The following is a 25,520-nucleotide window of genomic DNA, read 5'->3' as shown; positions in this document are numbered from 1 at the left end:
GTCGGTGACATGATGGAGACAACAAAGACAGTTTACTGCTTGTGTCTTTTATCAGTAACCAGATAAACTGTAAGGTAACAGCAGGAGGTGCTGTTGCAATTGTTCACATTTGAATAACTGCATTTATGTTCAAGGGAAAGACATTAAGTTTTAGCCAGCCTATGGTTTTAATGATCCAAATTGAGGATCTCATCCTATTTTTGAATACAGACACCAACAACAATGATAACCTGCTAAAACTGCTGTGTCTTCTGGGCAAATCTGATATTGGCAAGGACGGATTTTTTTTAGTTTTCTGATCACAAACATATTTTTGTGTTGTTGAACTTTATACTATAGTTCTGTAGAGTTTAAAAGGAAAAAAAAACTCAAAATAAGTTTGAAAATGATCCCATTTCTTGAGCAGCATTGTGGGAAACACTGCCAGATGATTTAAGGTCTGTTTTTTTTTTTTTTAGTTGTATACTTTCTTCACATTTTCCCCCTAACATCTACATATCACACATTGTTTTACATGCTACAGCTTCATCTCTGCTTTTTGTTGAAGGTGCTTATTTGATAAATTCCAAATACTCTTTCAACTTATGTATATTGGTATATTTAACTAGTTGTCAATAATCTATAATTCACCTATTATCAACATTCTGCCTGTTCTGTTTCTTTCCATTTCTCTTGCAAATGCTGATTTAGAAGTCCTGTTTTCAAGAACTTTTATTTCACCTATAAAATCCATGTGCTCAGGTGCATTCCCATTATCAAAATGCTTTTAAACACTATCATTTCAAGCAGCCACACAGGCATGTTTTTTATCATAAAAAAAGAACTATATAATCCTCACATTGTTGTATTATTAATGAAAGTGTTGAGTGGGCGAACAATAAGTTGGCAAACAAATTCATAAGCAGCTGGTGGGAATGCTTTCCCCTTGAAGGATTAATGTTTACACTAACTTGAACAATGAGACTTCATTATTATTTCACAGTCATTTAAATCATGTTGCAGCCAATCAGAGACGATGTGAATTAATCAAGATGGTGTAAAAAGAAAAAAGAAAGTCACCATGAAATATAACAATTTCCCTTTATGGCAAGTTATTTTCAACTTGTAGAAAATAAAAGTAAAAACAATTCAATTGCAAGATTGGACGTAACACAACTGGCTACATACAACCGTGTAAATGCTATAAATGACATGGCTAATTGTTTTCCGAGAGATGAACAACATATGTTATAATTACACACATTCAAGCATCAATTTTGTAAACCAGTCGGTGGCTAAGTTCTCGAGTTTTAATGCTGGAAATGTATTTCTTAGGCCTTGTTTGGTTCGACATCCATCCAAGGAGCTGGTTTCAGAAACAATAAGGATTTGTCTAAATACAGAAATATTTCCATCTGTCTGTTTCAGTTGGTTCAAATTCCTCCATAAAAGCGCTGTAGCTTGTGATTGTGTCGTTATGTAAATGGCTCATCCCCCTTCATTCACGACTTGATCCCAAGTAAAACATCTCTTCGGTAAATCAACAGTACACAACGGAAGCTGGAGTTGAAAACTATGATGGCTCTCTTTTAAATACAGTTAAGTACTTGAGCAAATCATAGGCACGTACAGTATGCCTGATGACAATAAGATACTGGCTATAGAGTGTTTCCGTTGTATCTGTCGCATGTCTCTCTTGTTCTAGCGGGCTCCAGATGTTTTAGTGCGTTGTCTTCTTGGGGGTTTTGCCAAATTTAGCATCCAATCCCAGACCTGAAAGGAGAAACCAAAGATGTCAATATTGAGCAGAGACATTATTTGACAAAACAGATTTAACCAGTAAAAGAATAAAACCACATGAGCATTCAGCCACAAGTATGCCAGCGATACGTTTCCTGACTTCACTTCAGCTGTCAGACTTTGTTCTACATACAGCAATGGGTCTGTGTTAAGGTGTTTGATAGAAACCTGCGCATTTGCCTTCCTGTGTCTGACATTTGATAAACAAAAATGTCTATTATGCTTGAGAAAATTTTACTTCAATTAATCCTCTGAGGTGCCAAACCTGTTGGCAGGTTGTCTTTACAAAACTGCTAAAATGACACCATTTATCAGAAACGCCAATAACAGAGAGAATCATCAAATTTTGCACTTTTTGATGGTCCTAAACATCTCATCTGTGATGTGCATCAAAATCACTTTACTCTGCATATCACATTTAAAATTTTGCCAAAAATGAACCCCTTGCTCGAACCTAATTCTATAAAAAGAAACAAAAAAACTAAACAATTCTGAATTTCTTGGCTGAACTGAGATGCCTCAGCTGCAACTTACAGTCATGTTACAAAAAAGTTTAGGGGCTATTTGGCTGAAATGGGTTGAACTGCAGGCTGTGAGTACGCAAGGAAAATGTAAGTACTAAAAAATCTATTGTATGGAGAGTCCCCATTTTTCAGTCCTGGATCCTGCTGTGGGCACTTTGAAAAATCTTGAGCATTTTGATACTAGTGTTTGTCAGCTTTTGTAAAACACATAATACGAGAAGTTCAATTTAAAAAATGTTTTGGTTTTTATGAATTATGGCATTATAACTGTCACACTGCACAGAAGACATTCCTGAGTGCTCTCTCTCTCTCTACTTCTCACCATGTGCTGTTTCCATTGAGGTGCAGGACTTTATATTGCAGTAAAAAAAAAAAATGAGCCCACAGTGAGCAAAAATGTGACAGGAGCAGAAAATGCCAACAAAACTGGAAAGTGTCAACAAAACCGGTAAAACAAACAAACAAATAAACTGATTTTATTCTCAATTCTCAACATTTTGGCCCTAGTGAGTTTGTTTTGGTGCTGGCAAAAAGCCTCTTTGGGCGATGCCAAAAATCTCTATAAAGAAAAACACTGGCTAAATTCTGTGGGAAGCCTCAGTAGATCCCAGTTGGATCCAAATGTTTGCTGTTGTTTAACAAACATATACAGAACTGTATTTGCCAGCATTTTTTTGCATTATAATCATTCGCCGATTTCACAGTGATAAACTGCATTAATGAAAATGTTTGATCTTGGAGCAGAAGCGGGCGGAATTGGCTCTCACCGAGGAACACCAGGATGGTGCCGACCCACTGCATCGTGCTCATGACGTTGCCGAACAAAATAACGGAGCCGAGGATGGTGAAGAACTTTCTCGTGGTGGTGACGATGGAGCAGGTCAGAGGCCCGAAGTACACCACCGTCATAAAGATGAAGGTCTGGTGAAGGATGGAAAAAAGATTGTCAGTTCGATACAAGCTGTCTGACATTCACTCATGAACTTTTATCACAGCACAGCACTCTATTTTACAACACAAAAGAACATTTTCCATTACAACTAGGCTAAAGTGACCACATCGGTCCCCCCGTCCATCCACCCACCCACCTGGCCCAAAGCACTGGTCAGTCCAAACAGAAGGATGTTGTAGAAGATGCTCGGGTGGCGTTCGGTAAAACTCAGGAACTCCCACACTTCCCCGGTCCACAACACCGCTGAGGGCAGAGAAGAACATATCATCAACGCCATTTCAAAAGCACATCTCTGTCAGATTTTAATTTACACCTTTTCTTGACACTTGACATGCTGAGAAAATCAGATCTGGGTTCATCATGTGAGTGTAGGGCACCACCAAGTGGTTCAACAAAGTAAGAGCAGTTAGAGGAATGTTCGGTGTGTGGGTGTGAGGGATTCGTAGGAGTGGAGGTACAAGAAGAGTTTTGCATCGTGGGAAAATGACAGACTGTAAAGTCAGGCTGAGTATGGTGGAGCCACGAGTATATCTGCATATGTGCACACGTTACATCAAAAACTGAAGACCTTTTAATGTATTTTAATGCAAAGTAGAACTGATGATAAACAAAATAGCTTCCTAAAATCTAATACGGATTATGAAAGCAGGACGCAGATGTTCAGGAAGGATAGAAACACCAGCAGACACTGCCAGTTAGTTTGTTATTGGAGCGATTAACAGTTTCTCAGTTCTCATATTGGCTTTGACCTTCTGATCTTTATCTTACAGCCCATTAGTGGCTAACCCTAGAAAGGCCCTCATTATAGTGTGTTTGTTTTATGCGCCTTTCTCCTCAGCATATTATAGCAATCTCCTCGCAGAACTGAGGCCTTTGAGGTGCAGGATTCCTTATCTATAAAGATAACACTCAATATTTTGCCTTGACTGAATTAATGAGTTCCTGGCTCTTGAGAGAACAGCACATTTTTTGCTTCCAGTGCAGCCGTTAGTGGATATGTTGGGCTTTTTCACTCATTAAAACTGCCATTAGTTACTGCACCGGGGCAGCCATTCGTCCTAGAGTTCAAGTGTGACCGAACAAATCTATGCAGCTCATCATGGCCTAACCTTAGGACTCTCTGAACCCTGAGCAGTTTCTGGGAGTTTTGTTTTTTGCTTCTGTCACATTTTTACTCATAGTTTCAATGTATTTTGTGCAGTTCAACAAAGTTATAATTCCACAAATAATAACAGAAGAAAGAAATTATGTTGAATTTCTTCGTTTTACCCAAATTTTTAAATCCTAGGATTAGCATGTGCACCATTTGTCCAAGGTTCCACAGGCGTTACCGATACTAGATAAGATGAAGGCTGTACATATGGTAAATATTTTACATCTTATATTTTTAGTTTGTTTTAATACTTGTGTATACTGCAGTTCAGCTAAAAAGTCCCTGAATTTCTGTTACATGACAGTTTTTCACAGTCGCTAATTGTTTCACGGTTGCACCAGAAGTGCAGAGTTTCTTGTATTTGACCCAATCTGGCTCGAGCAAATGTGTGTAAATGTGTATTTTTGGCAATTTCTTAAATGAGACATGTAAAATAAAATGATTTAATCACGACTTTAAGCTTAGATTTGGTCAAGTTTCCCTATGGAAATCTGACAATGCTTTCAGTTTTTACAGATTCTGGCTCTGAGAAATTGCGCAATTTTGGTGACTTTTTTTTAAGACAACCTGCCATTTAAACACACCAGGATGTTTTAGCATTCAGAGTGTTAAAAATACAGCACACTACACCAACTGTAATGTTCTCATTCTGTTGTTAATGCTAAAGTATCATAAAGTGTTGACCGACAGCTAGAGCTTGACAAGCTGTGGAGTTGTAAGGGAAACCAGCAAGGTAACTCTTTTTTTTTTTTTTTTTTAATCTAGTTTTTAATAAACATGAACACAAAAGCCTAATGAAAGCTTTGCAATACTTTGAAATACACCAGTGTTTCTGTTTCATTCTGTGATATTTTGGCAGCACTGAACCAAATCAAGGTGATTCTGCTCATTAGTGTCTCCTTCCTGGCTGCAGGTGAGCAAATCAGTGAAACAGCCTGATGTGGCTTTGAATGGAACCGAACCCTCCACGCTGCTGGCAGATATACTGTTAGATGTGAGTTTGGCAACATGCGCCACAGACTCACCGAGCCCCAGCACCAGAGTGGACCACATGTTGATGTTCAGCATCATGTGGTTGGCACCCGTCTGGAAACGAGCCCTCATGTGGTCCTGGGCCACGCCAGTCAAACCGTCCAATGTCAGAGAGACCAACTACGACACGGTAAAACACATCACCCCCAGACATGAGTGTCACGGAAGTGTCACGGTAATTGTGACTGCAGGAGGCAGATACGTAGGCAACATGACAATAAATGGGATATGCCTTAACTCACCAGCAGAATCTCCCCAAAGCCAAAAACATGATCATCTGCAACAGTTGAGCTCTTATTGGGTTTGTAGAGGAACAAAGCGACACCGCTCACAATCAGCAGCACACACAGGTACTTCGCCAGTGGATACTTCTTCCTCAGTATCGTCACGCCAAGGATCATCACTGCAATAAACAACAACACGATGAATGGTTTTCACCTGGAGACATCACATTGAGTGCAGCGTCAGGCCCTCGACCCTGAGAGCCAAACATATGGAATACGTGCAACGAGAGATAACTGGGCTGTGAGGGGCGAGACATGACCTTCATGTACAAACAGAACATACTGTAGCCTGCCACATATGTTCTCAACTGTACATGCTAGAAAAGCTTCCTTAGAAAGATACAAATGCTGTATTATGACAGAGAGCACTTCCTGAGTTCGTCAATGATGAGAGAGCACAGTTGTGTATTCATATTGCCCTCTGAAATACAGGTAGGCAGTGAAAAAATGATAGAATGTTGATCACAAAGCTACTGCTCCTAAGCTGATTATTGGTACTTACTGGCTGCAATGAGCAGGAGAGGATTTAGAAAATACATAAGTGTTGTTGCTCGACATTTTAAAATCTAACACTGTGATATGTTGTTTTCCTGCAATATATGCAATATGAAAAAATACAGGTACTTTCACCAGATGACTTGATTAACTATTTGGTGTAGTGAAATTTGTTGAAGTGAAGTCCATTTGCAAAGAAAATTGGGATAATTGGATGTGTTAGAACACTTGTAACATTCTCTCTCAGCCCTGGAGATGAGATCATTGACTGAAGCTGCCAAAAATATACATTTCCATACTTTAATAACATCATAAGTGTGCAACAACGAGTCGACTTAATACCTCATTACTACTACACAGTCACAGTGATAATATTACTTCTTTTGTAATATCATGATATGGGTGTGATACGCAGGCAGAAAACAGAGGGTCAATAGAAGCGGTGTTATTAGATTTACCTGGTATGGGCTTGCAGGACTTCCCCAACACCTATTAGAACAAAAACACAGCATTAGGATCAGTGTGCACCATCAGAAGTTTTTTCTTAGAAAACTCACTTGAGCTTATTTTAAGGGGTAGACTCACCTGTGTGGGGTAGTTGACATACTGAAGAGCAGAGTTACTGGACACCATGGCTCCAAGATAGGACAGGGAACACAGGCCATAGAGCCAGCTCTTGGTGTGATCTGGTTTGGAGCCCTCAAAAAACTGGATCACTGATTATAAAAAGGATTTTTTTTTTCTTTAAAAACACATCACAAAGATTTTTATATAATTTATATAATTAGGCTTAGAAGTTAAACTACTAAAGACTCAGTCATGGCTTTCCTGAGGTGTTGTGGTATTTTAGCCTTTGTCTTCTACACAGGACATACTCACAGATCTTAGCAAACAAAGCACTAACGATGCACTGGATGAGGACCAACGTCCGAGCGAATCTGAACTTCTCTTGACCATAATCACCTCGAGTGCTGAAAAAGTCAGAGACACAGCAGAGTGTTGAATGCGACAGACAATGATTGTGAAACTGGACCTTCTTGGCTGGAGCACGGGTAGAAAGGTTACAGAGCAGAGCGCATTCATGAGGCTACAAGTCATGAAAAGACACTCATGAGTCCTGAATGCATTAAATTACAACTGGGTGACAGAGTGGTGGAATGATGAGTGTGACCAAGACATTTTTTAGCAGCTGTCTTCCTTCCTGTCTTCCTTCCTTCCCTCCTTTCCTTTTGGTGTCCGGTTGCAACTTATGAAACTGTGACATCCATATCATTTAATACAATATGCAATTGAAGTTCAGGCTTCTTCACCAGACACCAGTCATCATTTTGAAACCAGATATGATCCCTGTCCCCTTTAGTGACTGACATACCATGTGTGTCAAGACTCAGTGTGACATGCAACAGAGGCAGAGCTCCTTTTACTCACTCTTTCTAGAGAACTACAGACAGCAATTATGGCTTTCTAGTCTGTTAGTTACATGTAACAAAATATCATGTTTGTTGTAGACACATAACCAATGCAGGGGTGATAATAACACAACAGTGTAAGAAAAAGAGAAGACCTGCTTCATATAATTAGGCTCAATAATTTGGATTTCCTCATATGAACTTGGCTGAACATGAAAATCTCACATTAAAACAATGCAATTAACAAATTACAAAGCTTACAATTAAGGATATATGTTGCGTAGTGCATTTGAGCCAGGGTTTAAACTGTCATGTCAATGCTTTTATAAATTCCTCCTTGTTTCTGTCAAATTTACGAAGGTCCTCCAGCAAGAGGACAAAGTCAAATACCAGAGTCCATTCAAAAGTCTGACGTTTTAACGAAGATAAAGTCATAGCTGCACTGGTAGCAGCAATGGTGTAAACTTCACGTGAAATTACATAACGCACAGTTTGTCTCTGTGGTGCACAACGTATAGCTAAACCGAAATCACACGTAGCTGCTTCGTAAACTGTCGAAGAGCATACAACGCTTAAAGTGGCAGCTTTTTGAAAGGAGTTTGGTCCAGGCATTTGTATGAGCGTTTACCAATCTGCTTCGTGAACATTAGACTATCTGGTCAAGTTTAAATTGGTGTATTTCTGAATAGATTTTGCTACAGGCATTTTTTCTGTTTGGTTAACTGTCAAACAGACAGCTAACTTTAAATGGTCAAATTTTTAAATTAGGTTTGGTACAGCTGCTTCGTGAACATTAAATTAGCATGTTCAGTTTAAACAAGCAGATTTTTGAATGGACTTTGGTACAGGACAGAAGAACAGTTTACCGAACAGCTAGCTGTCACTTACATCGTCTCTTGTAATATTCCGTAATAAAAGTAACACACGAAGACTCCGAAGAAGCAAACGATGAACCGTAACCGCATATTGTCCCACAACGAGGCGGGTTTCCCGACTGCTTTCCCCGCAGCCATACCGTCGTCCAGCAGCCCGGCTATGTTAACCGACACCGCTCCGCTCCCGGCGCCTCTCGCACCGACGTCTCGCTCCACTATAGCCGACGTGACGAGCCCGAAGATGGCGCTCGCGTTTTTCCCGTTAGCTGAGGATGTGCAGCAGCTGCGGATTTATCTCCAAATCTCCGGTAGTGTCTGTTTTTCACCGAAGCCTGCTAACGGAGCCTTGAATTGTCCGGAGCCGCACAGGAAGGCAAATATCATGTCATCATTGTTTATTTTGTACAGTCCAAATGACAAATATCACCTCCGGGACAGGTGCCGAGTCAAACACATCCCGTTTCCAGCTGTGAGGCAGTAAATGTGACCCGTCTGGTGAGAGCTGAGGGTGTTTTCATTAAGAAATTAAAACCTGCATTTACAGGGAAAAGACGCCGCGTCAGGTAAACTGGGTTCCTACGAGGACCCCAGAGGTGTCCGCGGCCAAGCCTGAAGCTTTACATTTACCGGAATGCTATAAATCCTGACAAAAACAAACAAAAACAAAAAAACAAACAAACAAACAAACAGAAAAAAACCACACACAACTTTTCTCTCGTCAATCAAGTTAAAAAAAAAAAAAAAGTACTAGATGAGTGAATTTAAATTTTTGGAATCATCTTGGTTGGCCTGGTTGGCTATCACCTCAAATATTTTCTTTTCTTTGTGTATTTTCCTTCATTTTTTTCCTTTGCCTTTTCAAAAGTAACACTAATTTTAAAACCCCAGATTACTATTTTCACAAAAGTAAGATGGAAAAGAAATAGCTCTAAATCTAAACTTCTTTTTTTTTTTTCCAAAGTAAGAATATAAAAACAAACCAAAGTACACTTTTTTATTTTATTTTTTTTTTAAATAGAGGAATACTAAAAAATAACTGCTAAAATATCAAATATTTTTTCATTTGTTTGATTGTTTTTACAAAAGTAAGAATAATTTTAAAAATTGCTCCGAATTTTTCTTTTCTTTTGATAAAAGTGAGAAGAATAAAAATGGCATATTTTTGTTATTGTGCAATTATTTATTTATTATACAAAAGTAAGAATATCTTTAATAAATGGCTATGGGTGTCTTTAAAGGGGGATAAAAGGGGTGGAAAGTAATAACAATAGCAATTCTAATAGTAATATAAACAATAATAAACTGACCCAGACCTATTGCTTTTTTGTTTGTTTTATTATGCTTTATCTTTTTTGTCTGACACTTTGATTCTGCATTAAAAAGCCCTTGAAAATATAATGATGTAGTTGATAAATGGATATTTGTTTTTTGTTGTTTTGTTTTTTAAAGATTTATGACTTGCGTCGTCTTTAATAGTCATTTTACTTATACATTATTGTACTGCTATTATCAGGTTAAAATTTATGGATTTCTGGGCTGGCAAATGGAAAGACAACTATTTGAAAAAACCTGAGGTCCTTCCTGCAAAATGTGGCGTGTGTTTTTGACGTCCTGGGATGTGGAATAATTTGATTGGTCCATGTAAGGCAATGTAGAGCCACAGCAACCAACCAGAAAGCAGAGCTGGGGAAAGAGGCGATGCTTTGATTTAAATACAACAAATCCACGTGTCCAGGGCAGACACAACAACAAGAAAACCACAGGAATGATAATTACCGTGGAAGGCATGTGTACGCCCAGCAAAACATGGTTATTTTATTTATTTCACAACAGCATACTAAATCTTTTTAACTGTTATCACCCTAAAAATAAGAAGACGGTGAAATAATCAAGTGTGAAAAAGCAGAGCTGACAAATATCACATATTCTTCGCTCAATTGTTTTCATGTAGGTGATGTTTTTCTTAAATCAGTGTTGCATTGGAACATGCTAACAAAGACTGTGCTTTATGCATTTGAATAGGAACTCAAACAAACTAAAATCAACCTCTTCGGTGACACTCTGTGATCAGAACCGCAGGGTCCAAAATAAGGCTCAGATTGAGGGACCCAGTCCAAAACAGTTTGGTTGTAACAACGCCTGCTGCAGGCATGTAAAGCTACTAAAAAAAGTCCATTCCTGAAAGACAGAAAGACATTTCAGCTCCTTTACTCCTTACAAAGATACAAAAATATAGATCTTCCTACATAGAAACACATCTGTAGAAAAAGGAGGCCATTGGAAACTACAGGCCAAAAATATTTCTTTTCAATCAACAGATTTTTAGCAAATTTAAAGGAACAAACCCATTAAGCCTCTCAAATTGAGTATCTAAACTTAGCAATGCTCTACTAGCAAATTAACCAACAGTTAGGGATAGTAAGGAAGTAATACTTGTGTCAACATGTGTTCTAAGTGCTTTGCTTTTTGACTGAATTTACTAAAAATGAAAACATCCCTGACAGACTGCTGTTTTTGTCTGAACAGCTGATACATACCTAGAACAGTTTTATCAAAAAGAACCCTTTCTTTTTCAGCATTTTCCCACTGAAGTCCTGCAGTTTAATAATCCATGCCTCACGTGGGGGAATACTGGGGCAAATTAGGTGCTGATGAGGAAAATATCAGCAGAATCAAAGGCCTCCTCTGAGTAGAAGAAAGTAACAAACCAGGTTTTAGGCCACAGTTATTCAGTTCTTAAAGTCACAAAGTCCATTGTTGTGATCACAGTGATGATGGCGCGTTGCAGCAGTAATGAGCTCAGCAATTAGTCGTCACACTTCCTGTAAAACACGCCCAGTTTCTGCAGGTCCTGGCAGTGAAACGTAGTTTAGTCCTGAGACCCACCTACTGCATCCCCAGGTGCCTGGTGGGAGAGGCCTGACCTGAGCAGCCAGTGACCGGAGACACTGAGAGGCCACGGAACAGGAGGTCCATGGACGGCAGCAGGGGCTTCAGGAGACTGACGGGGCAGAAAGCTGAGCCTCCATGAGGGGTAAAGTTGACTTTATTGGGGTCAGGACAGGAAGGCTGGAGAAGAGTTTCATCCTGACAAGCAGACCTGGAGAAAAACCGATAGGAAGAAATGAAACCACGGATACTGCATAATCACGAGACCCAAAAGTCACAGTATATAGTTTTGCACATTTATAACATCAAAACGGCAACACAGGCTTCCTCAATAGTTACACTGAAAAGTCAGAATATTATGAAAAAAAACATCACATGACGAAAAGAAAGATTGAGAGAAGCCCTGCCCAACGTATTTCTCCAGCATTGACTATTGTGACCCGCAATGTAAAGTAAGCCAACTTTTTGTGGCATGATACAAAAAGGAAATTGCCCAATCTCATTTCCCATGACTTACATACAAGAGAAGTCTGTCTGATAGAACAGAATTTCCTCTGATTTTAGGGTTCTTAGATGCAATGAGTTTTTGAAAAGCTTTATTCACAAGACACAGGGTTTGTTGACATGCAGGCTCCATGTGTACACAGCCAAATACGGGAGGTACAGAAGAGAGACACTGAAAAGAGAGATTTGCTTGCATAAAAGAAACCTGACATCAGTTGTACGGCTGCACAATTAATGACATTTTGATGGTGATTTTGACTCTGAATATGATCTGCACGGTGTAAACACAGCCTGCAGTTCAGCTGAGAAGTATCAAAATCTCTTGGTCACTGCTGATCATGAATGGCTTTTATGGCTGTGTTGAGGAGCACAGAAATGTAGTTGTTTTGTTTTTTCTACTTAAGTCTACTTAAATCAAACGGTTTATTTTTGGCAAAATTGTAAATGAGGCATGTGGAGTTGATTTAGTTAGACCCATGTGTAGCATTTACAAAGTAATGAAAATGATATATTCTCAAATTAATAGTGATCCTCTACCAATGTATGCTGCACGTTACCACTTTAAGAATTGTGTGACAGTTTGTCTGATCTTAATGTGGAGCTGTATGACATCTTGTTTTCTTGTACCAAAAAGACGTAGGAACTGTATAGCTGATACATGTCAATATGTTTGTTTATCACAAGTCATATTGTCCTTGGAAAATAAAACAATGTATTGGCACACCACAGATTTTCCTCATATTGTGTGGGTTTATGATCAGATCATAGTGACTCAGAATGCCTACACGGTATGACGCATGCATGACATTTAAGTCAACATAGAAACTATGAACTGGTACTTACATCGCCTCCTCACACACTCGAACCCGCTCACAGCCCTCAGGCGGCTCACGCTGAAATGAGTAGGTTTTGCTGGGACGAGGTGAAGACGAGCAGGTCTGCAGCAGAGGAGGATCCAGTGCGAATGAAGGAAGCAGAGTTGATGAAGAGGTACACAAGGTCTCACAGTCCACAGGGTCTGCATAGAAAGAGAAAAATTAAAACTTTTAGTAACAATACCAGAACTTTAATAAATGTTTGACTACGAAAAAGATATTTCAGTTTAAGAGAGCTCCACAAAAAGCTGTCGAACCTGGCTCCCCCATGGCACAGGGTGACTGGGATGGAGATAAAAGTGATGGATTCAGCGGTAAAGGGGAACTTGAAGGCGACAGAAGCGATGGGTCGAGAGGACAAGGGGACTGAGATGGAGAGAGCAGGGAAGGATCCAGGGGCCCCGGTGAGGGCTCGCTCTGGGAGCCACTGCTGCATCTCTGGGCAGGTACAGGAGCTCTGTGGCCGTCTGGGATATCCAGAATCTGGAGCATTCAGGAGGAAACAAGGGAAAGGTTTTACTATTTAAAAAAAACAAACAAACAAAAAAAACAGATGTAGACACAAATTGTTTGATTAAATGTTACTTTGATGTGTTTATAATAAAACTGTTTCATGACAAGGAGCTCAACATGCAAAGATTTTCATCATGAGATCCAACAGTACTTATTCTATTACACTGCCAACTATTTCTCCCCAGTTGGTTAGATATCAAGCAAAAGCTGCAAACAAAACAAACCCACTAGTTTGTGGACTGTCATTTGAAGTCTAGAGTTTAGAACTTGGACATTGACATCTTGATTGGATGCAGCGAGTGAGGAGTGAAAACTATGCATGCAGTACAATACAGTAGCGACTTGTCAATCACAGGGTGGCAACATCCAAAAACATATCCTGCTATATTGTCGATTTTCTTCAAAATGGAAGTATAATTTACTAAATTCACATCCTGCTGTATTCGAGAGGATGTCAAACTAGTGACAGAAACCATAAACTTATTAGGAAAGTGTTGAATGAGGTAATAAATCAGATGAGAAGTAAGGCGATTTTCTTATCGGCTTCTATACAATCACATTTTTTTAACCAATCAGCAGTCGCCCCCTGCTGGCTGCTAAAAAGAACATAGGTTTAAGTCACTTCTGTGTTGGCTTCACCTTTTAAACCTCAGGCTACATACATCTAATTCTATGATATTCGAAAAATTTGTAAAGTTTTAAAAGTTAAATTGTGCAAGTACTGAAGCTATGATGCTTCACTTGCTCGGCTGGTAACAGAGGGGAGTTTTGGCAGGTGGCAGTCATTCAAACAGTCATGACTTTGTCATGAATATTGAGAGAAAATGGCCTCTCCAGTCTTCTTTTAGTGTAAGCATAATATATCACATACATGGATTTCTTCCTCACGCCATCCATGCTTGGTGAGTGTTCATTTTGTATTGGCAAGGGCAGCCACATTTATACATCAGTAATGTTGCTATGAGCGACAGGCAAGTTCCTCAGTCAAGTCTGATATGCAGACTCAGAAAGAGGGCTTAATAGTGTGAAAAAGTCTGTATCAGAGCTATCATGCACTTCACAATTTGACAATCTAAGCCCTAACGTACTTAATGGCACTTTATGTTTTCCACATTCGCAAGGGTACATGTGATTGGCCACAATAAAAACATGATAACTGCGCAAGTGCCAGGAAAACAAATGTTTAAAACAAGCGTAACTGAAAACTTAATTGAAGCAGTTGCTGCTGGACTTTGGAGTTGCTTTGATTCGTAGGCTACATGTTTTCCTATCAATGGAGCCCAAACACAGTGGGAAGTCTACATTCTCCAGATATCCTGTGCTATGTCCGTCTACTGTGTTCAATATACCTCAAGAATAACTTGTTAAAAATGGGTATGATATGGGACCTTCAGGAAAAAGGAAGTTACACTTTAATAGTTTCATACTGGTTGTCGTTAAGAGGTTATTAATCCTCTAGCCTCTTCAGTTTTAAGCAGAGCCCAGCGAGCTAACCTCAAGCTGATCATCTTGTTTCTCCGACACAAACACCTCCTCCAGCTCCAGGTTGAGACCTTCAACGCTCCGTCGCAGCCGCGGGACGAGTCTGTTCAGAGGCATCAGGGGCATCGTCTGAGGAAAAACAGGTCAAATACGCGCATATTTAGAAGCTGCAAAATGTGCAAAATTGTGCTTTGGTGTCTGGTTCTACATTGTGTGTGTTTGGATTGTACAGTATGACATGCTGGTTTCAGATTGTCCTTCTGAGAGATCGTGGCAGTAACACAGGAGGCTTGATGACAGCCCGTCCTAAGAAAAGAATCAGTGTTTTTTTTTATACCCCTGTTGCTAAGTTGGTCCTGATCTGCCTGTAGGAGACAGTTGGCAGCAGTTGGGAAAAGCTGTCTTTAACTTGTACATCCTGAGAGGAAAAAAAGGAGCAGCGGGTTACCTGAGTGATGCCGGCTGCGTGACCTGCCGGCAGGGGGTGGTGGGGCTGCTCGCATCCTGCCGCAGGAGGGACGTGACGGGAGCGTTTCTGCAACTGGTGCCTCAGCTTGGCCACCTGAGGGCAGAGTGGAGAGCAAAATGATTCATTGTGAAGCAGGAAGGTTACTGGCTTTGCCCTCGGGGGTTGTTAATGTTTCATGCTATCAATGGGCGGTTGCCAGAGTAAAGAACTGATTAATGATGTGCTATGTAGTACTCGCCTCCCTCAGGTGTTCTGCACTGCCCCAAGATGCCGAGCGCTTGTGTCCGCCAACACTTCTCCTCCCTCGGGTCTCCTCAGCCCACGAACTCGGGGTCTTGAAAAAAAAAAAACACATTACAGAGTGGTGAATAAGAAAAGCAGCGTTTTGCCCGTCAAACTGTGGTGGGAAAAAAAATCGCCTTTTTGGCAGTTGACCTTTTGGAGACATTTTCTGCTAAACCAGCAATCTTCACTACAACGTGAGAGCACAACACAGCTGCTTCGCACACCTGCCCCACAACAGCTGTACAGAGGAAGGCGTCAAGAAAACCACTCAGAGCTGAAAAACAGCCTCACTTCCACATGCACAAGAAAACATCCAAACCACATCATTGTAAAGCCCATAAATACAGAGCTGCTATCAGCATTCAACACCTCAGTAACTCTGTTGTTCTCAAAGTCAGTGGAGGAAAAGCAACCAACAAGGAGACTGTTTGTTGCACTTCTTCTTTTGCCACTCCATAACATCTCACTTTCTCTCGTATGTCCATACCGATTTCTTCACATTGACCCTTGATCTCCTTCCAGCGGGAGCCTGGTTGATCTCTTGGTTACGAGAAGACGACTGGTCATTCATCATCGCCGGATGAAACCAACGGGATCAGATGCTCAAAAGTTCTGGTGCCTCCACTGCTCAGCTGCTTCACACGCTTGCAAACAACCTGATCCACTCGCCGGTGTCCATTCCATTCATAGGCCGGCCTCGGCTAACCATACATTGAAACACCCCTGCGGCATCATTACATCAGGATCCTTGTGTCCCACAAAACTCAACGTGCTCTTTGGGTTTCACAGAAATCTCACCGCCTGCAGGAAAACACCAACATCATGTTCCGTTCGGCCGACTCACATGCAGCCTGTCGCCCGGCTAAATAAGTCAGAATGTAGCATGAGTCAGTCATACAGTGTCATCGGTGTAGAGTTACAGCTACCAACCCCCCCATCATCCAACACCGACAACCCCACCCTCCCCAAAACATGAACAGGAGATCATGGGACACAAACCTATAAAAAGACTCAAAGGTAGCAGAGCTCTACGTGGCTAATGTTTCCAGCTCGGACGGCTCATGAATGTGAGCTCAATTCTTGCTCGCCACAAGAACCAAGAATGTCTGTTCGCTGCTGCTTCAGTTGACTGAATACTTTATCAGTTGAGAAAACATAAACAGACAGTAATAAGTTTATCTGCGCCCAAGGTCAAATCTTAAGAATGCTGGCTTTGTTGTTGAAATGTGTAAATTATCTGATTCACATTCATATAAAACAGCAAATCGTGACATTATTTTTATTTTTTTTGCTATACTAGCAGGTTGGTTCCTCATGATATATAAATATATAAAGAAAAAGAAAGTATCTATAAAAAAGTTATGAAAATTTGGCAGCTAGGGTGCCAGAAAAAAATGATGGTATACTGAAACGTTCGATAACTGTAACAACAGTGAAAATAACAGCAATTATCTGTAAATAACTGGTATTTTAAGCTGGTCTGACTACAGTAAAACTGACTAGGTGTATGTATTTTATGTAATTCTATTTAATAAAATGCAGATTGTTGAGTAGACATTTATATTTTTGGCCTGCTTTTATTTATTTATTTTTTTTCAATCTACATGTCAGGTTTTTTGGGGGGGTTTTTTTAACATAATTTTTCTTTTAGAAATTTTCAATATCTGTAACACAACAAAATTTCTTGCAAATGTTAAATACAGTAAAAGTGTAATTTTCTGGTCATTTATAAAAGTACAGCTTTTAGACGTGGGCAATATTTACAGTTTTGGCCTGCTTTTTTTTTTTTTTACAATTAACATGCAAATTATGACTTCTTTTTGGTGGATTTTCAGTGTATTTCGTATAATTTTACAGTCAAATGCTATAAAAGAACAAACTAAATACAGATTTTTGATGTTCACTTTTTTTTTTTTTTTTTTTACAGTTATGATCTATTTTTTATGTTTAACATGTAAATTATTACTTAGTTCTGGTGAATTTACAAGCAGTTACGTGTAATTTAACAAAACAGGGAGAATCTGTAAAGTAACTGTTAAAAAAAAGAGAGATCAAACTACATTGTCAGTAAAACATGAAACACCTGAAATATCTCAATAACTGCTGGACTACAGGGAATTTTGTGCAGCCATTCATGGAGACACAAGAATGAATCCGACTGATTCTCTGAGTTTTCCTGTAGCACCACAACGACATTTATATGAAATATTTTTTAAAGTACTTGATGGGTGGATCGTTAACGTTAGCGCAGACACTTGTGTCCTTCTCAGGATTTAAGTTTACCAGCATTTTGCTATAATACCTACAAAACTAACAAGACTCGAATCAGCTTTCAGTTTTTTCTACCAGTCAGCAATCTTCTGGACTCATAGTGAACATCAACTTGTCAGTCAGCTGAACCAAGAAGGTGACTGTTGATTTTAGACACACTCCTGTCTACATTCGGGATGAACACTTAATACATGTCATCATCAGAATCATTTGCTGTGATTCAGGATGTACATAATGCAGCGCTGCCTCCACGGCTTCCTCCTTGTGACGCCTGCGATGGCGTCTCATGTGGTAAAGCTCCATCACATGTTTTAAATCTATTACACAATGAACACTGAGTTTTAGTTCACAGCCATTAAAAAGTCTGGTGCAGATCAAATCTGAATATCTGGAAGAAAAATCACAATTATGTATTTTCCCCGAAATGTTTAACCCTGCTTACATCAGAGGAGCCGAGGTGGATCATGTGAACGGTTTCAGGTTCCAGGAGGATTTATATCACAGAGAAGCTGTCGTGGTCATTACACATCTCCACCCTGGAAAAGAAAACTCAGAAACAACTGTGCTGCCTAAACTCCCCTTCCGGGTGTTGATTGAACCTCTAAAAACTCACCTCTGTTTATCAAAGTTACATATTTTTCCATGAAAGTAACCCCTATCTGTCTAAAAATGGCTTCGATGTTACTCTACATCGTTGCTTTTTCCAGAACGTACAGCTCTACGAAGTCTCTGCCTCTGTTTACACCCTTCTTGCTGCCACTTGCTGCAACCTGAGCACACCAGCTCACCTACAACTCTGTAAATCTACTCTACAATACACAAAGCTGTAACATCGAAGTAATTCAGCCGCACATGTTAAACCTGGAAACCGATTCAGCAGACCATACAGGAAGTCCCACTCTGGAAGTTGATAGGCTTGGTTCTTTAGGTTTGTGACATATGAAACTCTGGAGGTCTAAATCTGTGTTTTTGAGGTCGTCATCAGTACGCTGCAGCTTTAAGGTGGAAATACTCAGTCATGACTGCCTATTTTGCTCATTGTGTGTCTTCTGACATCCAACAAAAAATCCATATAAACACGTGTACAAAGTTAGAAAGTGGATTCTTAAGTTAAAGTTCTGAACAAAGTCCTTGTGAACTTTTACAGCATCCTGAGCAGTGGAGGCATCCAGAAAATACCCAGAGCGTTATCGGTGCCCATAGACCGAACTACAGCCTGCTGCCATGTGGTAAGAAGTATCTGCTGTTATACCACCAGACTTCAAAGCAGTTTGTGTCCTCAGACTGTGAGCTTTCTGATTTCATTCTCCACACTTCACCACAAAAAAGTTGCATAGTTTTATCACTTGATTATTGGATTATAGGTTTCTGTGTTGATCCTCAGTTAACCAGGTCACTGTTATCCAAGTAGCTTCAGGAGCAACTTCTCTTTTAGAAAGTCCAGTTGCTTTAGCACTAAAGCTTCGAGGACACATTAATTATTCTTTATGTAATTTGTTTGTTTTTGTGAGCAGCATGAAGTGAATACATCTGTATTTTGTTATACAATCACATGTTGCATAGTGATAGTTAAACCGAATCTTATCGAGTCACTCCATTTCAAATCATCACATTTTAAGGCCAATTTATGGTCAACCATCTCTGATTAACCAGGAATTATAGCAGAGTTTAACATAAACTTGGATCATTGTCAAGAAATTTTAGAAAGAAATTTCAGTTTGACATATCAAATAAATTTTAAGATAACTTTTTTTTTCCGCACAATGACATTTGAGGCAGTTTTCAGATAACAGTATCAAAGGAACTATTAAAGATAAAAGCCTGAAATGTTCACTGTTACTTCTCATAATGGCATTTATGAATCTTCATTACTGGAAAGGCAGACCAAATCTGCTATTATAGGTGAATTATGAAATAAGAAAACAATTTCAGTGTGATGAAAAGCCTGATCTTTGAGCACAAATGAACAAAGAAATTGCAAAAGTCAACTAGGGATGTTTTCTGAACCATATGTTTCTGTGTGAAACATAAAACATGCATATAATAACATATATGACATAAACGTACTTATTGATATGAAATATTTGGTCACAAAAATGAGAAAAGTTATTTTTGCTGAACTTTCGCAACTGATTGATCAGTTAAGATTTAAGATTCTCCATTTGGAGAAACAGAGTGAACTGAAACTATTTATGTTTGTTTCAATTGTTTCCATATTTCAACTCACTGATTTTCACAGACTATTTGATCAACTCGTCCAGTATCATAGTTTTATAATAAATGAAACAGCAAGAAATCCCTGTGAAAATATCAGGTTTTTATCTTTAATAGTTCCTGAGATATTGTGGTTCAAACAGCCTCAAATATAAAACCTGCGAAACAATGTGCTGAAAGTGGGTCGATGAGCAATTTTTTAAATGATGTTATCTCGGAAAGTCCTTAATGTATCCATTTAAAATTTCACAGATGCACTTTTAAATATCTAAACTTCATGATTCATAAGTTTCGAGGAAATCAGAGGTGGTTGAGCAGAAGGGCCCTTGTGATTTGTGAAGGAACAAACCTAGTGTGCTGCCTCAAATAGCCACAAGCATGTATGTTTATGAAAACAAAAGGGAAATGCCGTAAACAGTTACCGAAATTGACAACAGAAATACAAATCCAAGTCAGAAATCGCTCAGCATTAGGATTGAAAAAAGCGAACCACTGGTTACATCATGTGACATAATGCAGAGGAACTATGGCAGGAGGACGTGCTGCTGCTGCTGCTGCTGCTGCTGCTGCTGGTGTTCATGTGTGGTTGAGGAGTGCTGGGGGGATGGGGTGTCTGTATAATGAGGTCAGGAGGGGTCTGCTCCTCACAATGGAGACGAAGGGGGTTCGTTCGGGTTTAAACTGTGTCAGGAGCGAAGCCGCGGAGCTTGGTGATGTTCCTCCGGCTTTGTGCGCTAGTTAGGAGCAGATATACGGTGGCGGCGGGGGGGAGCGGCGGAGTTTCAAGAAGAACAAAAACGACTATTTCCAGTTGGCTGCCTTCCACCCGCCGCGTCGAACTGGAACCACCAGACACCTGCAGAGCCAACATCAGATATCTTGTCCTCTGTAGAAAACCCGTAACACAGAAGAAGCACATTTGGAGCCCAACCTGTATGCTGTTTATCTTTCCTGCTGCATGAAGCAACAGGTTTTATTGGAAATGTGTTCTTGCAGCAGCAGCAGCAGAAACACTGGCATGTCTTTGTCCTGGTTTCTTTTAATTACTGTAATTACACCACCTGATTTAACAGAGACGTATTAATACTTACTTGCGTGGCCTTGTCGTTGACACAGGTAACCGCCGTGCTCTCGGCCTCTTTGGGCCACTGGCCCTGCAGGTAGGGAGCCAAGATTGCGTCCAGAGAAAGAGTTCGGCGGATGGTGGGTTTCGGTGGCCGAGCTGTGGTTCTGTCTGATTTTTGGTGGGACAGAAATAAAAAAAGTGTCAGGATTGTGTAAACCTTCATTCATTACATGTCACAACTGTTCTGCAGACGCGTGCCTGTGTGATCACGTTTATCCTCTAGTAACATACATGTAAATAAGTCTGTTTAAGAGGCTCAGCTGTATTTGAACACCAGTGGTGGCTGTTCACAGCATTGCTTCCAGGCTGCGCGAGTGTGCTGGCAGCTCTTTGTGTCTCTGGCAGGTGTGGACCGAGCCTCTGACCTGGAGTGAAGCCACGAAGCTACAACAACGCTGGCAACGCGCACCACAGGCTACTTAAGTTTATTTACCACCCAACCCTGAAGCGGAGCGGCGGTATGTTGTCCTCAGCCCAGGTTGCAGGACGCAAAAATAACATGCAGATGTTGACAGATACAGTTGAAGAACAAGAGCTCCAAGGAAAACAAAGAGGCCTTTAAAGCTGCTGCTGTGTTAGTATGAAGCATGCGGCAGAAATCCCGCAGGTCAGAGTGCAAAGGGGCAGCAGAGTGTCCAAATAACATTATGAGAACAGTGTTATGTTTCAGGGTTAGCAGCCTTCATTGTTGACTTAACTTTCTCATAGTGTGCTGGGAGTGGAGAGTAAAAAAAAAAGACAGTGGAGAGACAGCAGAGGGATGCAGTTCATTCTGGAGCTGCAATGGTTAGACTTGGTTAGTTGACTACTAAAATGACCAACCAACTATCTTGATAAATGATCAATTGGTACAGATTCCAGCTCCTTAAATATAAATATTTCTGGTTTCTTTCCTCATCCATGACAGCAAACTGAATATCTTTGGGTTGTGGTTTGGGTAACACTGATCAACATTTTTCACCACTTTCTGACATTTTACAGACCACACAACGACAGGAAAGTGGGAATAATCATTACTAGCAGCCCTCAGTTTAAAATTCTGGTCTTTTTCTTCGAATTTAATGGAGCTGTGGTTCATAAAATGATAATAACACGATGCAAAACTTCCACAAAATGATCAAAAACAACCAAAATGTTAGGCCAAGGAACCAGAAAAACAGAAAACAGAAAACAGAATGACCAAAAGTGGCACAAAACAACCACAAAAATACATACAATAAGCAAAATGTGGCAGAAAACAACCAAAATCTAAGAAAACTTACAACAAATAAGACATATCATGACTAAAATGTGATGCAGAACGACAAAATCAGATGCAAACAACCACAAAAGTACACACAATAGGCCAAAAAAAACCCCAAACTAAACGTGACGCAAATGACCACAAAAAGACATACAACAACCAAAATGTGACACAAAATAACCGAACTTCAATCAAAACTACCACATAAGAGCCAAAATGTGGCATTTAACAGCCAGGATTGAATGCAAACTACCACAAAAAGACCAGAAAGAGCCAACATGTGGCACAAAACAACCAAAATTGAGAGCAAATGACTACAAAATGACATAAAACTCACAAAATACTACGCAAAACAACCAAAATCTGATGCAAACGACCACAAGTGGCTATAAAACAACCAAAATGAGACATAAAACAACCTAACTTCAATGAAAACTACTGCAAAAACACCAGAAATAGCCAACATGTGCCACAAAACAACAAAAAGTAAGCACAAATGACTACAAAATGACATAAAATGAACCTCAATGTGATGCAAAATGTCCAAATTGCAACGCGCAAGTGCTCCTGTGTTGTAGTTAATTTAGTCTTAATACAATGAGCTTAAGTTAAGACGTGATCACTTGAATTTGTCAGCCATTCATTCGTGAATAACTCCTGCTGACACTGAGATTGGAGCTGCAACTAACATTTTTGCATAACTAACATAGCTGCTGAATAATTTCTGGGTGACTTAGTCAGTTGTTTAGTCTACAAACCATAGCAATAAAAAAGGCCCACCATAGATTGTCTGACCAACTTTCTAAACATGGTTAATCAATGTTGATGTGTGACAAAGAAAAGCTGCAGCTTCTTAGTGCTGGCTCCACTCTCCCATTATGATGACTGAATTAAATCCATTCTATTTCACAATCACCACAAATCAACACTCTTGGCTCTTGTTGATGTCACTTATAAGGCAGATAAAGTGACACCAAAGCCACTTTGAGGCTTGCAGCACATGTAGGTGAACGCAGCCTTGCAGTATTTACCCGTCTTGACCTCCCTGCAGAGCAGAGCGGAGCCCCTCTGGAGCTGCTGGTAGGGCACCGTGGCTCTGAGGGGCTGCAGGCTGGGGTTGCTGCTGCTCCCCCGGGGCGCTGCTGCTCCGCTGCGGCCCGACATGCCCCCCAAATTCCAACAGGCTTCTAGAAACTTTTTTTTTTTTTTTTGCTTTTCTTCTCCTCGTCGGTCGCTGCGGCTCCTTCGGACCACAGTCAATTCAGCCAGAGAGAGCTGTGATCGGGCCTTTCTTTTGTGATGATGACCATGATTCGTGCTGCCTCACAAGTTTTACTTTCGGCTCCAGAAAAAAAAAAAAAAAAAAAAAGGCGCAGAGACGAGCAGAGAGAGTTCAACGCAGAAGATCCTTTCGGGCTGCAGCCCAGGCTCACATATTGCTGCTTATTTCTCTTGTCTGCAAAGTGACAACACAACAGCTCAACCTGTGCAACTATCTCGTGTAGCGTATAATTGCAGGCAGAGAGATGCGGTTGGCTGCTGCAGAGCGCTGCTGAGCTCTTATTGGTCCACACATCCATCTGTCTCCTCAGAGGAAAACCCCCCCAAAAAAAACTTCGAGTGCCCTCCCACTTTGGTGAGATTTCCCCCTCCTGCCTTTAAAACCCTCATCTATTCACTCTGTGTGTGTGTGTGTGTGTGTGTGTGTGTGTGTGTGTGTGTGTGTGTGTGTGTGGTTCAGGTCACTATTAGGATATCTTGTGGCACTGACAGAAAGCTGCTCAGCTCCCAGAAGGTGCATGCACTTATAGAGGAATTTTTTAAATAAAAAAAAAATAAATCAAAGTCTGTTTATTATCATGCGTTAATCAGTGCAGTTCCCCCACAATGTTTGTGCTTATTTCCGTATATGAAGAGTTCATTCGCAAAAAACAGATAACTCCATCTTCACAAACTTTCAGAAAACCCACTTTTCCATCATCTACCTGAGACAATATCAATCAAGCTTAAGTTATCTCTATTTTTGTCATTTCTACTGAGTCAGATCCACTCAACTTCAGTCCGATTGATATTTCCTGAGGCAAACAACAAAAAACTAGGTTTTCTGAAAATCTACAAAAATGGATTATCGGTTTTGTAAACGAACTCTTCATATATTCTGTGTTCATGAACACATCAAAATGTCCTCATTCATCACCATAAAACAGACTGTTTCTGTGTTCACACAACTTTAAACAACTGTCTTTGGTTGGATGCTTTATGATTGTCATTGTTATTATTATTATCCTATCGAAAAGTAGAAAGGAGTCAGAGATACTAATATGATTGACCTTTTCTTGTGCACTATAGCCAATAATGACGAATAAACACACTTCTACATTGCTTAATAAGAGTGTGAAGTGTGTATTTGTTAGTGCCACAAGCACAAATTAAATGGTGAAATTATTGTATACATAATGACAGAATAATATAATATAATATGATGCATTACAAAGCATAGTAAAATATTACATAATATGATCCGACATAATATAACATAATATGATCTGACATAACACATTATGTAATGGAACATAACGGAACACAACATCATATAATATCATTTAACTTAACTTAATCCAACAACATACATTACATAAGATATTCTATAATACAGCATTGCATACTATAATATGGGGTTGCAAGGCGGAGCGGTGGTTAGCACCACTGCCTCACAGCAAGAAGGTCGCTGGTTCGCGTCCCGATGAGGACACCCAAGATCTTTCTGCGTGGGGTTTGCATGTTCTCTCCGTGCAGCGTGGGTTCTCTCCAGGTTCTCCGGCTTCCTCTCATACAGTCCAAAAACATGTTGAGGTTAATTGGTGATTCCAAATTGTCTGTAGGTGTGAATGTGAGTGTACTTGGTTGTCTGTCTCTAAGTGTGGCCCTGTGATAGACTGGTGACCTGTCCAGGGTGTCCCCTGCCTTCACTCTAAGTCATGACCCAAGTGAGGATTAAGTGGTGTATAGATAATGGATGGATGGATACTATAATATGACATAACCTAATATAATTTAATTGTAATTTAACAACACACATTACATAAAATTTTCTATAGCTATAATGCTATACTGTAATATAATACACTTAACCTTACATAACTTAA

General features: G+C 40.0%; 2 protein-coding genes across 3 annotated transcripts; both read right to left on the bottom strand.

Annotated features, from left to right (window-relative positions):
- Window positions 1–1,061: 1,061 nt before the first annotated feature.
- Window positions 1,062–9,083, bottom strand: slc35b1 (solute carrier family 35 member B1). Its single transcript, XM_008281932.1, has 9 exons — window positions 8,517–9,083; window positions 7,099–7,190; window positions 6,805–6,935; window positions 6,678–6,708; window positions 5,683–5,843; window positions 5,434–5,560; window positions 3,392–3,498; window positions 3,071–3,224; window positions 1,062–1,752 (listed from the first exon to the last, which is right to left on the bottom strand). The coding sequence occupies exons 1-9, from the start codon at window positions 8,639–8,641 to the stop codon at window positions 1,700–1,702; spliced, it is 981 nt and encodes a 326-aa protein (XP_008280154.1). The 5' UTR covers window positions 8,642–9,083; the 3' UTR covers window positions 1,062–1,699.
- Window positions 9,084–10,275: 1,192 nt separating this feature from the next.
- Window positions 10,276–23,713, bottom strand: fam117aa (family with sequence similarity 117 member Aa). 2 transcript variants are annotated; one of them, XM_008281930.1, is made up of 8 exons: window positions 23,406–23,713; window positions 21,097–21,239; window positions 15,474–15,569; window positions 15,215–15,328; window positions 14,779–14,895; window positions 13,029–13,254; window positions 12,740–12,914; window positions 10,276–11,603 (listed from the first exon to the last, which is right to left on the bottom strand). In XM_008281930.1, the coding sequence occupies exons 1-8, from the start codon at window positions 23,536–23,538 to the stop codon at window positions 11,390–11,392; spliced, it is 1,218 nt and encodes a 405-aa protein (XP_008280152.1). In that variant the 5' UTR covers window positions 23,539–23,713; the 3' UTR covers window positions 10,276–11,389. The 2 variants fall into 2 exon arrangements, with proteins under 2 accessions (XP_008280152.1, XP_008280153.1); XM_008281931.1 differs by lacking the exons at window positions 21,097–21,239; window positions 23,406–23,713 and adding an exon at window positions 16,008–16,289.
- Between the last annotated feature and the right edge of the window lie 1,807 nt (window positions 23,714–25,520).

This window comes from Stegastes partitus, unplaced genomic scaffold, assembly GCF_000690725.1.
Source record: "Stegastes partitus isolate 25-593 unplaced genomic scaffold, Stegastes_partitus-1.0.2 Scaffold251, whole genome shotgun sequence".
NCBI classification, from domain to species: Eukaryota; Metazoa; Chordata; class Actinopteri; family Pomacentridae; genus Stegastes; species Stegastes partitus.
This window is presented reverse-complemented; position numbering and strand designations above follow the sequence as displayed.

What these genes read in the sequence shown, in the direction of transcription:
- fam117aa (XM_008281930.1), bottom strand. Translation starts at nt 23,538, where the DNA reads ATGTCGGGCCGCAGCGGAGCAGCAGCGCCCCGGGGGAGCAGCAGCAAC. An exon ending in TCAACGACAAGGCCACGCAA is followed by an intron (nt 15,570 to 21,096) that starts GTAAGTATTAAT and finishes TTTTTTTTCAAG; the next exon opens with ACCCCGAGTTCGTGGGCTGA. An exon ending in AACAAGATGATCAGCTTGAG is followed by an intron (nt 13,255 to 14,778) that starts GTTAGCTCGCTG and finishes TGAATGCTCCAG; the next exon opens with ATTCTGGATATCCCAGACGG.
- slc35b1 (XM_008281932.1), bottom strand. Translation starts at nt 8,641, where the DNA reads ATGGCTGCGGGGAAAGCAGTCGGGAAACCCGCCTCGTTGTGGGACAAT. An exon ending in GGAATATTACAAGAGACGAT is followed by an intron (nt 7,191 to 8,516) that starts GTAAGTGACAGC and finishes TGACTTTTTCAG; the next exon opens with CACTCGAGGTGATTATGGTC. An exon ending in CACTCTGGTGCTGGGGCTCG is followed by an intron (nt 3,499 to 5,433) that starts GTGAGTCTGTGG and finishes CTCTGCCCTCAG; the next exon opens with CGGTGTTGTGGACCGGGGAA.